We start from the raw sequence: 13175 nt of genomic DNA, 5'->3' as shown, positions 1-13175 counted from the left end.
ATATGACTGGATTTGGAGAACGGAACTGAACCCACCCTGCTCCACCAGCAGTGGATAAACAAGAAACCGTGGTCCCCCGTCTCTGTTGTGGCACACACAACTCTTGTACCGTAAACAGAACTTCATGGGAGTAAATTTGGCAAACCGGAAAAAAAGCTTCAAAACAATCGACCAGCGCCCCCCGGGGGGTGTTCGAGGGCACCGTGATTGTGATTGTGTGGGGAATTTATTGGAGTGGCTTTTTACCAGCCACGGTGCTCGATGGCTTTGTTCCCTTAACTTTGACCTAAATTGATGAGCCACCCTTGGCGCCTTCCGCACCGCACCCCGTTTTACTTGCTTAATACACGTTTGCTCTTTTTTTCGAAAAAAAAATGGGCAAAACAACAGGGCCAGCACTGAAGAGGGACCCACGGAACACATACAATGTGCAAGGTTAATACCGACGGATAGGGTGACACCCGGGAATGTAGCACCCTAAGTGTTGCGACATTGAGTATTTCTCGCTCTACCACCGCCCCCCCCCCCCCCCTCGGATTGCTTATCATTAGCTCGGTTGTGTGGTATGCAAAAAACCGCCAGTTTAACCTTCTTCTCTTCGCTGCCGCAAGTGCGAGAAGATTGTGTTGCAACTCGTTCACCTTCCGGTTTGATCTCAATACTAGAGACAATTATCTCTCGATACCATTAGCCTTTGGTGTCAATCGAATTGGCGGCTAAATGCACGCTCTACCCTCTGTCCCCTATGAACCGCGGCACCTCGCAAGACCGAGACCAGATCATTAGATCATTAATCCCTCAAAACAAATTTGCCCCAAGAGGAAAGGGCTACCGAGTGATCATCAGCTCCAGGACACACGCGTGCGAACGTGATGACCTTAGTGCGTGGCCACAGGCCACACGAACCAAACAGTACGGCTGTCTGCCCTGCAAACGTCCAAAAGGCGTGGCGCGTTTGCAGTGGGAAAAAATTAATAATTCCTTTCCACCGGCCAGCGGAACTGGCACCGAAGGCGACAATTAAAATGCAAATCGCGCTCAGAACTCCTCGGTGTGGGGGAGACAGTGGTACGACAAATGAAAGCGACCCGGCAAATAGTAATTATCAATTCGTCCCGGGGTTCGGTGATGTTCGCAGGGTTCGGTCGCGATCGTGGTGTCGACAGCGGTGTTTGCAATGTTGTTTCGCCAACAGTTTAATGCTCTACCCGGGTTGATGTTCATATTTATCGGTTTAGGCGTGCGAGAGTTTATTTCAACCCTCGCGCCCAGGGGACGGACTCGAAATCCGGTGCCATGTGTCCCACCATGGGGTGCCGCACAATACAATGTTGGTTTAGGCATCTGCTGGGATTGCCGCGCTTTGAGCGGAGGCGGCATGCGTTAGTAATTTAAACAAATTGCTCCGTACGATCGCGTTCACTATCACTTTCCTAGCAAGATCGTTTTGTTTTATTATAGATGTACGCATCTGCGGGGCGGTCCAGTGTTGATGGATGTTAGCAAGAAAAATAGGCATTTAATTGGCATCAATTGCAGAAGCTTCCTTTCTTCGTCTTACTGGGGGGAGTCTTACGTCTATTGTCTCTCTCTGTGGATGGAAAACGTTTTCGGTATCTAGACCGCACATTGAAATGCCAAAGATCACCTTAAGGAATAGATCGTCTTGGTCGAGATAAAAGCATAACTTTATGTTCATTTCAATGAATCGACTGCATGGTAAGCGGAATATCTCGAGCTATTAACATTTAGTTTAAATGTAGAACATCGGCACTGTTCCACTTTCCATTAACCGGTAAGCTGCGCCTAGTGGCCAAAGTGGCTCCGGGATGCAATGTTGCAATAAGACCTTGCTGCAATCGCCCCGTCGGATGACAAATGGCCTGACGTTGAACGTTTGCAGCAACTCAAATTGAATCAATAAAAGAGAGCGATATGATCGAATAAAGGGGGCCACTAGGGAATGCTAATTTATCGTCCAATTTAGCACAAGCCGGGCACGATAAATCATCCTGACAACGACGATCGGTGCATTTGGCTTTTGATGTTGATGCCGGTGTACTTTCTTGCCCAAAGTGACAATCTGTTTCCAATCTCCCCCCCCAGTGTGTCTGTCCTGTTACCAGGTATGCTAAATTGTAAAGAGCAGGTTGATGATGATCGTTCACCATTCGAAGCTCCGTGCTGCTCCGTGGAAACCGAACCGAGAAACGCTGTTCGGAAAACGCGCTGACCTCCCCTCATCATCAGCAGCAGCAGCGCGCCCGTGATCGATACGCGATCTCGGTTCGTGGATTTTGATTCGGCGCGACGATCGGTCGACATATGCGGGCTACCATCGCCATCGTCGTCGTCATCGTCATCGTCGTCTGTTGTGTCGAGGGCCGCGCGCATTTGGACCGCATCGATGAACGCGTGTGGACGCGCGCGCGCCCGCGACTCGGTACGATCGCGGTTACTCGAGCATTTTTACGGCGAGTGCGGCGAGTGCTTTGCGGATCGAGTTGATCGAGTGCGTTAAACGTTTCGCGTTCCTTCGTTTGTGACAACAATCTACGCGTCCTGATAGCGTGTGTTATCGATCGACCGCATTAGTGGTCGGTACGCATTTCTTTGGTCTTTGGTTTCTCCCCGCCCCAGCGGGAGGGGGGAGGCTCTAAGTCAAAAAGTCCTTGAGTGAGTGATGACAGTGGGTGCAGTGGACGGCGTGCAGTGGAGGGGGTAGTAGTGAGGGCAGACAAGCAAAAGGTGTGCTGCAACATGACATGTGACAGCATCGCACGCAGCACACGCGAGAGAGCGAGAAAGAGCCCAAAAGTAGGCCCCGAACGAAGGTCAGGTTCCGTTGTTGCGTCGCTCCTGCGCCCTTCTTTCTTCGTCTTTGCGTCCTCATCGCGTGCGTCTTGCGTGTGTGCGGTGATCATGAGGGTGAGCCGTCGCATGCTGTCACCCTTTTTGTCTTCGCGGGTGACCGACGTTTCACGTGCAGCTCCACGTACTGCTGCAGCTTGCTGGTGCGGCTACTGACCGATCCACAGCCGGCCAGCCCGTTCGTCCGTTGTGTGCTCGCTGGTGGTGATCCAGCGCTGCTGCAGGTGACCGTGAATGTGATCGAGCGGGCTGGGTGGGCGCGTGTGTGGCGCAAGATTGTCAAAGGGTAAATGTGAGGCGTGGTCGGTTGCTTGATGTCTTCTCGAATCTCTGGTTTTGGTCCAGGTACCCCCACACACTTCCGGTGTATCCGGTGTGGTGAGGATTGGTTGTTGCCACTATGATCTTTTCTTTTTGTTTGAAGATCTTTGATGGTTTAGCTCTTCAATCTGAGAGTGAGTTGGAGTGTTTTTTTTTGCGATTTAATTCTTTCCGCCACCGAATGTGAGACCTTACGGGATACAAAGGATTCCTGCTGCGATGGTTTATCAATTAACGACAGCAACAACCACCATTTGCTTCGTTCACATCGCGCTTAACGTGCTTAACGGTTTGCAAATGCCTCCTTCGTTCGGACCTCTGGGCCGGAATCCCAAAAAATGACCATCCATCTTCCAATTAACGCAATGAACGCGTTGTCACTTTAGTAGGCGACGCCCAAGCGAAGGTTCCTTGCGAGAGCGAAGGTCCAGGCAGCATTTTTCTGGCCAATAATATGCAGAATCGCGAATCGTTCTGGTTCCCATTGGAAGGAACACAACATTATGGTTTCTTTTCCATTGCCAGCTCGACTCGACGTCTGGGTCCGACCCTTAGCACTTGGTACAGACGTCGGGGACGTTTTGGGAAGGGAATGGCAGGGCCTGGGTCTGGGCGCATTATGGGCAGCAGGCAGTAATTTTCCTGGGGTTATTTTTAGCAGCCAACGATTTTTCTGCGTTACTCCCTGCCCCCCCCCCCCCCCCCCATTTGGAGGTTAAATGGAAAGTAAGCAAAACGGCGAGACGGTGAGACGGGGAGAAGGCAAGCTCTCACGCGGAAAGGGTAGTGAAGGTCACATGGGCGTTGCGGGTCTGGGGTGGTTTCGGTGGTTCCGGTGAACCTTCTGGGCGGGACTGTTCCGTTGTTCTGTTTGTTTGTGTTTTTTTTTTCTCTCTTCTTATCCATTAAGCGCCCCGTGATCATCCCCCAGCGACGGGGATTAGAATATGTTGATCGTGGTCGTCGTCGTCGTTGTCGAGCGGCCATAAACAATGCGAGCGATGCGAGCGATCGTCTGCCAGGACTGGCGGTGGAGAAAAGATGGTTCGAAGACGCGCAACAAAAAACCATGATACCGCCACGATCTGACAGGAAATCTTTTGAGACACGAATGCCGGACCGCCCAGATTGGCTGCTCGCTCATCGGCCGCTTGTCAATCCGTCGCTCCTGGAGGTTAAGGTTAAGCTCGATCAAACACTAAACTGCCGCAAAATACCGTCTCGCGACGCGGGAGCATCGCGCGCATGTTTTGACAAGCATTAAGGGGCAAGATTGTGGCCAACCGACCACCGGTTGGGTCAACTTTCGTGTAAATTTTGATGAAAAACACATTAACGTGGCCGGTGTGGCCGGATTGCCGGCGGACGTCATTCCGTTTGTCTGGGGGTGGCGTGCGCGAAAAGGTATAATTAGAAATTGACAACCTTTTCGGCGCAGCGTTGATCGGCCGGTCGGCTTATTAATGATCGCTGGACAGAGTCGCAGAATGAGGGCGGAAGAGCGTGCTACTGATTGCTGCTTAAGGGATTCGCCAACGAAAATCCTCTGTTTTGCGTTCGATTGTGAGAGGCGAGGCAAGATGGCAACCGCGGATGTCGGAATTGCGATCGCGATCACGTTCTTGGCCTCGCGAGGGCGGGCGTCTTGTAAACACTTTGGCCTTTTGTTTATTTTCTTCAAATTCAGCACGCAACACACGGCTCCCCACGGCTCCAAAAATGGTCCGCTCCTGGGCCTACGCTCGCGCGTCTGAAAGGTTTCCGCTGTTTACCGGTTGAAACCGCAATGCGAATCGCCGGAGAAAAAAACGAACGAACGAACGAATCCTCCTTCGAATGAAAGATTCCTCTTTTTCACGGCGACCGCTCGCTCCTCCTCCTGTGCTGTGCTGTGCTGTGCAGTGTCTGTATGAACTTGCCCTGAACTTGAACGCTGCGCGAAACACGTGGATGAAAGTGAAACTATGGCATCGAGTCCATTTGCGAACCTGCGGCTGCCCACGCTTGCTGCCGCTCCGGTTGCTGGCGTTCAGCCAGATACGGTTGACCCCGGTACGCCGAAGCAGGATCCCGGGATGCTACTGCACGCTCCGAACTCACCGAACTCTTCTGCACGCCGCAACTCGGAGCTACCGGCCGGTGGTGGTAAGCGGCAGGCCGCGACCGCCCTGAAGCTCTCCATACCATCGCCAAGGGCCTCGTTCAGTGGACTCACCTCACCGGAACTGGCAACACGCCAGCAGCAACAGGCTGTGACGGCCCCGGTTGGTGGTGGACAACCGCCACTGTTTGGCAGCGGCAACAGTCCACGGTTGAATGATTTCCATCTTCATCATCCGCATCATCATCTTGTTCACCACCATCATCTGAATGCTGGGCATCACCAGGGGCAGTTTCCGGATTTTGAAACGATGGAATCGCCTATGATGCAGCTCACCAGTCCAGGTAAGTTAGTGTCCGGCTGGGGTTTAATTGGTTTTGATTGATCTGATTTTATTGATCTGTGCGGCAGACACTTGGGGGGTCGCTTTCATTGTATTGCTTCGTGTTGCGCGCTTTGAAAATCCACGAAGAAAATAATTCATGAAGGATTAAAAAAAAAATATCATTATAACGTTTTATGTAAATCAAGAGACAGTCAATAGAGAAAACGACCAAGTAAAAATAGAATAGATGAAAGGAATGTCCTTTCTTTCTGTGTTGTAATTTCTAGATTATTAGTTTCTAGATTATTGACCATTCCTTTGAAATGTATTGGGAAATTAAAGAATGTGAATATTTATGAAATATCAATATTAAGGGCAACAATGATCATTTGATAAATTAATGAAGGAAGAACAGGAATAGGATCCATTACTTTTATTCAGAATTTGGTCCTTGATCTTGGTTTATCTTGATGGTTCGAGGTTTTTTGAGCCGTTATTATTTTTAAATCAGTTAGTTTGGTGTTTACAGTGTTAAGATTTTTAAAGGAATAGTGGTAGTCAATCGAAAATAAAGCATCACTCGCTTGAGCATTTAATCTAGTCACAATTTGATTTAAAATCAATGAGACCGGCTACTCCTTGTAAAAGCAACCGAATGATCGATAATATTTACATGCAAAATGAAAACCATCTCTGTGCAGAAGATCGCATCGGAAGTTTATGTTAGGGATCGTTAATTAAACTAAAATTAATTCAATCTTTTGTATAATCTTTCACTGCTCCACTACATCCATGCCCAGTGCGCTTACCTTCTGTTAGTTTTCTGCTAAACACTTTGCTCACTCTTCACAGATCACTCACCGATCATGGCGCAACTGATGGAAGTTACCAGCCCGGGGACACCGGCCAGTCAGGGTAGCAGCTGTAGCAACGGAAGCAACGCATCCTCCATCTCGCGCATGATGCGCCTTAGCCCCGCACTCTACCATCACGCCGGCAGCATATCACCCTTCCCTTCCGAGGTAGGTGTAGTTTATTGATTTGGAATATTTAGAACCCCCTCTAGGCAACTGTTGCAGACCAGCAGCATCCGCTACATTCATCGACAACTGCGCTCGCGTCGCCCAGTCTGGTGACCACTCTCGGCCGACGCGACGTGCCAGAATGTTGACATTAATTTGAATTTAATTACCATTTACATAATTTCTCAATTACACCCGTGCAGGCCACCCCCTCCGGAGGGTGGTCTAATGGGCAAATAATGGTACGGTGTGACCATCGGCCGATTGGCAATCGGTGGACCGCAACCTTCTCCATCGATCGCCCGCGCGTTGTGCTTTGTGGACGATCTTGAAAAGATTCCTTCCGTTCGATTCCGCACCGAACGAGCACGCGGTGCGAGGCCATCCCCACACGCCTCCGAGGAACGAACCGCCGCGAGACGTGGGGGTTTGTCTCACGATCAATCACGCGGACACGCGGTCACGGTCGCAGGATAATTGTTTTGCTGGCTGGCTAGTGGCACACGCTGCACTACTGGAATTAAGACTAATTTCGTTAGAAAATTCCATATCATTTGCTAGCAGCAAACGCACCTTCTCTCTTTCTCCCTCTCTCTCTTTCTGCTCTGATAACAGACATTTGGTGCACTGGCCCGTTGACGCGGCGATGAATGTTTGCTTAATGCCGGCAAATGATACTAATAAAGTAGCGAAGGGCCGAGTGAGCGATCGAGCAAGCACCGGCACAAGGTGCTGTTCATGCGAGCGTGCTTGCGAGTTTACTAAAATGCCCTTCAGGGAAATTGCCAAATAAAATGTAATTGGCAGCCAGTAGCTTGGGTTAGTTACTCTACTGCTAGTTGTGTTTGTTTTTTTTTTGTATAATGACCGCTTGGGGCTACAAATCCTTGAGCAGGATAACAACGTAATCATACTGATGTTAGGTAAATTTATAATACTTTGGAGATTGTAGGTACGCAGAACGTTTAATTTTCAATGGCGTTAGGATAGCGTATCATTTGAGATGTTTGTAGAAGTGTTTTGGATTGGCAACAATTATGGAGTGAAACCATGGTTTTAGTTAGCGTAAATCTGTTCAATCAATGTCAGCAGACTGCACACATGTGCTTTTAAGGTACCCTATTCTTATCCTGTTGTTATCCTTGTTAATAGATGGACTCGATTTCAATACACTTTCCGATTCTGATTGAAATCACTGATTTTATTTGACCAAATATGTGATTAAAAATGACTGAGTTAAGAATCAAAGGACACAGCTACAACATATTAGCAACATTGAAATCTGTTGATTAACAATTTCCCTTTTGTCGAACATGAATTAAGCGATTGTTTCAAGAGCATTCCAAAAAACAAAATAAAGAACGATCGGATCGTTTGGCCGCCTCAATGATTTATGCCTCACAACTCTCCTCGGCAAAACACTTTCGATCACAATTTCAGATGCAAGTGAAGGTACCACATAAATCACCAGATCGTAAATCGTTAACGAGCTGCACGACGCACACTGCCTCTGTAATGAGGAGCACTGTGCCATGTGCCATGACCACCTGCTCTCTGCGATGGAGTAGCAGCAGAAGCAGAAGAAGCACCCTTCACTATGCACCTCTCCAGAGTCCAGTGGCCAGTAGCAACGGGAGTGATAAAAACCAAACAATCAAGCGGCATCATAAAACATCAGTTTATGCACATGGCCCACTCGGGGAGGGCACTGGAGTTCATAATTCACTGTCCCGATCGTTGCCATCGCCATCACACAAAACCCCAACCAACCTCAACCGATCACGAGCTGCACCGTGGCACCGCGTGAGACTATGCACTTCATTTCCGTTCAGCGAGTACTCTTCACTCGTTTCGCGATCGTGCCCCCCACCCCTTCTGTTTGCTGCATCCCATCAGTAGCAGCAGCAGCAGCAGCAGCAGCAGTAGCACCAGCAGGCACAACGTGATCGACGCGCGACTATTTTTAGTGTCGTCGCTTTTGTTGTTGCTGGTGGTGGTCGCGAAGCGATTATGGCGATTCTGTCGTCCGTAAGCCAGCGCCATTGTGGGAACGGTCGTGGGGGGGGGGGTTGCTGGATGGGACCCGACTGGACGTCAATTCAAGTAGGAGCTTGCTTGGGCTTGGAGTAGGAGTGATTGATGGGATGGAGTTCTCCCGGGGGCCGGTGCCCCAAAGTGTTCGCTCGCTATGAAAGTAGCCAATCGAGTTTTTTTATTCATTTTTATGGTTGATATTTAAGTAAGTTATTTGCACTTTTTGATCACCCAAAATGTCGCCATCGATGGGAGTTAGTAGCATCATAAAACATTAGCGAGCCTACGAGAGCACGTAATTGCTCAGTCGCGATCGTCGATCGGTGGTGCGTTTTGTCCAACGAACGATCAACGCACGCTCTGCGCAAGGGAAGTACTAAACCGGATGGATGGTGGGCGATGCAGCAGCAGCAGCAGCAGCACAAGAGCTGGAACGCGGGTGCATAGACAGTCTTTTTGTTTGTGCTGCTGCTGCTGCTGGTGGTGGTGGTGGTTGGTAAAAACCCCGACCCGGCTCCCGGATTGAGGACAAGCTGCTCCGTACTCCGCCGCACGTGAAGCGCAATGTGTCGAGAGTGTCGTGGCACCGGCGCCATGCTTCAAATGCGTCTGGCAGAATGAGGTTGTTGCTGCCTCACGGACTGACTGACTGAGGTGGTCGGTCGGTCGGTCGGTTGGTAGTAATTGGCCAAAGTCACAGCCACAGCCGCCTACGCAACCGTGCGGCACTGTTGGGGAAACGAATCCGAGTTTCACGGGGAGGTGGATTGGAGAGGCAAGCAGCATTCAAGCAGATGCAAGTATGAGCGCGAGTGCAACTTATTTCTTGGCGATGGGAGGTTCGTTCTCGAGTTTTTGAATATTTTAACGCAACGAGAGGAGCACGATAGGTAAAATATTTGTACATCTAACTGCGACACGAACTCGTTATCGAATGATGGCATAAAATATTTGTGCATGTGGTTTCATTTTGGTTTACAAAAACTATTTATCGGATATAAACTAATTTGCTTATCAACTTATTCCTCATTTTCTAAACCTTTAAAATGTATTAAAGAAAAAAGTATATCTTTACTCATGGGAACTGTGATCAAACAGTGTTCAATGTAAACTGCAGCGCTGCAGAAACAATACTCAAAGTTCTCCCTCCTTCTTGTTTGTTGGATGGAAATGCAGGGGATAACCAAAACATCACGTTCGCCAAGTTCGTTCATAAATTCATAATATTTCGCATGAGTGGCGACCTTGAATCTGTTGATTGCTGTTGAGACAAAAGAGGCAAGAGAGTTGCGTTCAACAGCCTTATACTCGAACTAGATTCTTCATTTTGAATGCAGCATTTGCTGCAGGTTATTTACGTTAAAGTTATAAACACATTAGTAGTGATTATTGGTGAAACAAAGCAAAACCTTACATCTTGATAATCGGACAAAATTGCCTGTGAGAAGGCAGCTGTCGCTACTGAGTTTTTCAGCCAAATAGCCTTTTATCATTTTAACTTATAACTAATTAACTTTTTTTCAAATAATTTAAAACGAAATTGCTTTATTTTTCACTCGACTCAACACTCGACTAAAGCCCGATCAATGGAATACGATCACAGTCAAGTAACTATGCTCTATTGGAAGGTGATATTTATGAGAAACCCGACACTTTTAAACACTCCAAACAATCGCCGCTACCCCCACGGTAGCAATCCATTGCTGTCCACTTACGATTACGACAATTAGCTGACCCTATATAAGGCCAACGGCGTAGATAAGATACCGTTCCGGCAACACCAGAGAGCTGCCCAAAAAGCGGAGTTAATCACCTCACAAAAAAAAAAAAAACGAACCCGAAACCATTTGCGGCCTCATCCGTCGTTGGTCGCTGATCGTCGCTGACCACTACGGCGTGGACCACAAATAAAATCATTTTTTTAACACTTCCATCTATGATGGACACTCGCCGGGCGTACGATGAGTTGCCTGGCGAATGGCTACATCCTGCACGGTCCTTTTACAGCGCATGATTGGGTGTGAAAGTTGTCGAAACCCGAAACGAACCGGACGAGGGAACGCCAGTGATGCGAAAGAGTCGCCATAGAGAGTTCCCTCCTTTAGTACGATCCAACCAACCCACTGGGGTCGCCGGATTGGCCGCTTAAACGGATGCAACAATAATCGAACCGGGGAAGGGACACATGGACAGCTCCAGCTGGCACGCTCTCTTTTCATTCTTCAGCGGCTGGAAAGGAGATGTTTCCTTTTCCGTTTGCAACGCCATCGCCAAGTGGCCAAGCCGCACCGGGCGTTCGTGTTTTTAATTTTTATTTCTGCCCCGTTTTTATGACCTCCTCTCTTCCATCGTCCAGCCAGCCAGTCTTCAGCTCCCGTTCACCCTTGCCACCCTGTAAACCACTTTTTTTGTGGTGTGCGATCCTTCCATCCCGCGGTGATTGTTGTTTACTCTGCGCTCCGGGAGATAGGGACGATGCCTGCCGATGCTGGTCTCGAACGGGGGGCCACCACGCACGGTCTTCTCCTTCTTCTTCTCCGAGACACCGCACCGCGCAGAACCCAAACACCCACCAGACAATCCGTAGTCACTGCGCCAGCAGCGACGGCAGCGAAGACGTGAATCCAGGATCGACTACGTTCGCCTACTGCGTCGTGTCGGTTAACGGGTTGCCCTCAGTCACGCTTCGAGCGTCCCGGACGGAACAACTACCACCGTCGCGTCGTGGTCGCAGTTGCCATTGCGCGAAAGCAAAGCGCGATCTGTGTTTTATCTCGTTCGATTAGCGCGACTTTGTTCGATCGATTCGTTCCGCGCTCCGTTCCGTGTGACCGTGGCCAGATAAGCGACGTTCCAGAACCGGCTACAGGGCAAGTCCGAGGCACCATTGTCACATCAATCATTACTCGGATCAGATCGGAGGAATCGTTACAGAAGCTGTGGTGTGTTCCAGGCTTTAGTGAGGAAAAGTGGAAGAAAACACTAAGTTCCATCGGTGCTACTGTGGGGAATACTAAAGGTGCGCCACATCTGTGTACATCTCGATTTGTTGTCAAACGGTTTAATCATTACACAACCCGATTGCGAGTGTGTTTTCGGTGTTTGAGTGCGTGGAGAAGCAAAGCGAGTGGCTCTCTCTCTCGCGATCGCGCAGCTTCTCAACAGTGCGTGCTGCGTCCCACCAGAAGGGTTAAAGAAGCGGCCAACAACAACACGAGCGAGAGAGAGAGAGAGAACGGTGGCGTGTGTGCTTAAGGTCCGATCGACACCGCCTGGCAGCACCGCTTTGGTGGTAACCTTGAAATACGCGGGTGCTGGTCGCGAGCTCACTCACGATCGCGAGTGCGCCACCGACGGTGTGTTTGTCTCCGGGTTTTTCTCGCGGCTACCTCGCGAGAGAGACTACAGAGTGATCGTGTTGCGCGTTCGCGATCACTCATACACCTGGATGGAGGCCGGATCGGCGATGGCGGCACGGTTCAAGCTGAGGCGCGCCTCGGACGGTGCGTTTCTCGATGGACCGAAGATGTCGCTGCCAAGAAAGGTATGTCAAGTTTCTGGTACAGAGATTTTTACAGTTCCGCACGGTTCCGCACTCCGATCAATAGCTTTCGCAAGAAGATAATGAACCTGGAATGAACAATTGGGATTGGTGCAAGTCTCTCGCGGAGTATCATAATGCGGCCATGCGCCTATCTTGATCAACATTGCGAAATGTGGTCCCTTTTGCCGTTTATCAACCGTTTCTCATCAATCAAAAAGACCACTCCATGGTGTGCTGCCATTGTTTTTCTCTCGGCATAGATACCGGCCAGCTGGCAGGTTGAGCAATTTCATTGATACCGGCCGTGTATGACACGTTTACTCACCGGGCCGCCCCACAAAAAAATGCCGATCTCGTATTTATCAGTAAAAACAGCGATCGGCATCTTGTGTGCCCTCCTTAGTACAATGTCGCACGCCAGTGGGAATTACCCTGGCGCGCTTAGAGAATCGTACTGTGGGGACGTACTTGCGCGAGCCCATATTTGGTGAGTGACTAAGAATGGATTTAGTATGCAAAACGAACCATCGACAATGAGCGCGAAAGGAGGTGGTGGTGAGGGGTTGGACGTGGCCATTGTGTCACCCCGCTGTACAGCCAACTAATAATGCTTCAATTTATTTGGCCCCAGGTTGAACAACGGGAACGGGAAAACCCGGAGCGCGTGAGGTGCTTGGTTGATTCAATTAAGTTAAACATTTAGTCGGTGGCAATCGGCGTGCTGGTCGAGGAAAGATCGAACAGGACCACGGCTTATGAGCATAGCAGAGAGCATTGCAAAAGTCACGCAGTATCTGGTGTTTTCCATTCATACGTGTCCGGGGTTTGTGTTTCGTGAATCTAGCTGATCTTCTTGCCTTCAACTACTATCGTGGGTAGCTGGTTGAATACCGGCGATATGATTTGTTATGCAGACACTTGAAAATGCAAATTTCATAATTTATTGCAATCCACCAG

General features: G+C 49.4%; 1 protein-coding gene across 3 annotated transcripts in view; it reads left to right on the top strand.

The window, feature by feature from the left end:
- Window positions 1-2439: 2439 nt before the first annotated feature.
- LOC126578939 (NAD(+) hydrolase sarm1) overlaps window positions 2440-13175 on the top strand; it is a 37349-nt gene continuing 26613 nt past the window's right edge. Inside the window, exons 1-3 of one of the 3 annotated variants that reach the window (XR_007608415.1) lie at window positions 2440-2676; window positions 4880-5637; window positions 6471-6640. Coding sequence is in view for 2 of the 3 variants with exons in the window: in XM_050242035.1 (XP_050097992.1) it covers window positions 5157-5637; window positions 6471-6640 (651 nt within the window). In the remaining variant the exon portion in view is untranslated. Of the gene's footprint in view, window positions 2677-4879; window positions 5638-6470; window positions 6641-12079; window positions 12219-13175 lie in introns of those variants that run through there. The other 2 variants (XM_050242035.1, XM_050242036.1) reach the window with 2 other exon arrangements.

The sequence above is a fragment of the Anopheles aquasalis genome, chromosome 3 (genome assembly GCF_943734665.1).
Source record: "Anopheles aquasalis chromosome 3, idAnoAquaMG_Q_19, whole genome shotgun sequence".
NCBI classification, from domain to species: Eukaryota; Metazoa; Arthropoda; class Insecta; order Diptera; family Culicidae; genus Anopheles; species Anopheles aquasalis.
This window is presented reverse-complemented; position numbering and strand designations above follow the sequence as displayed.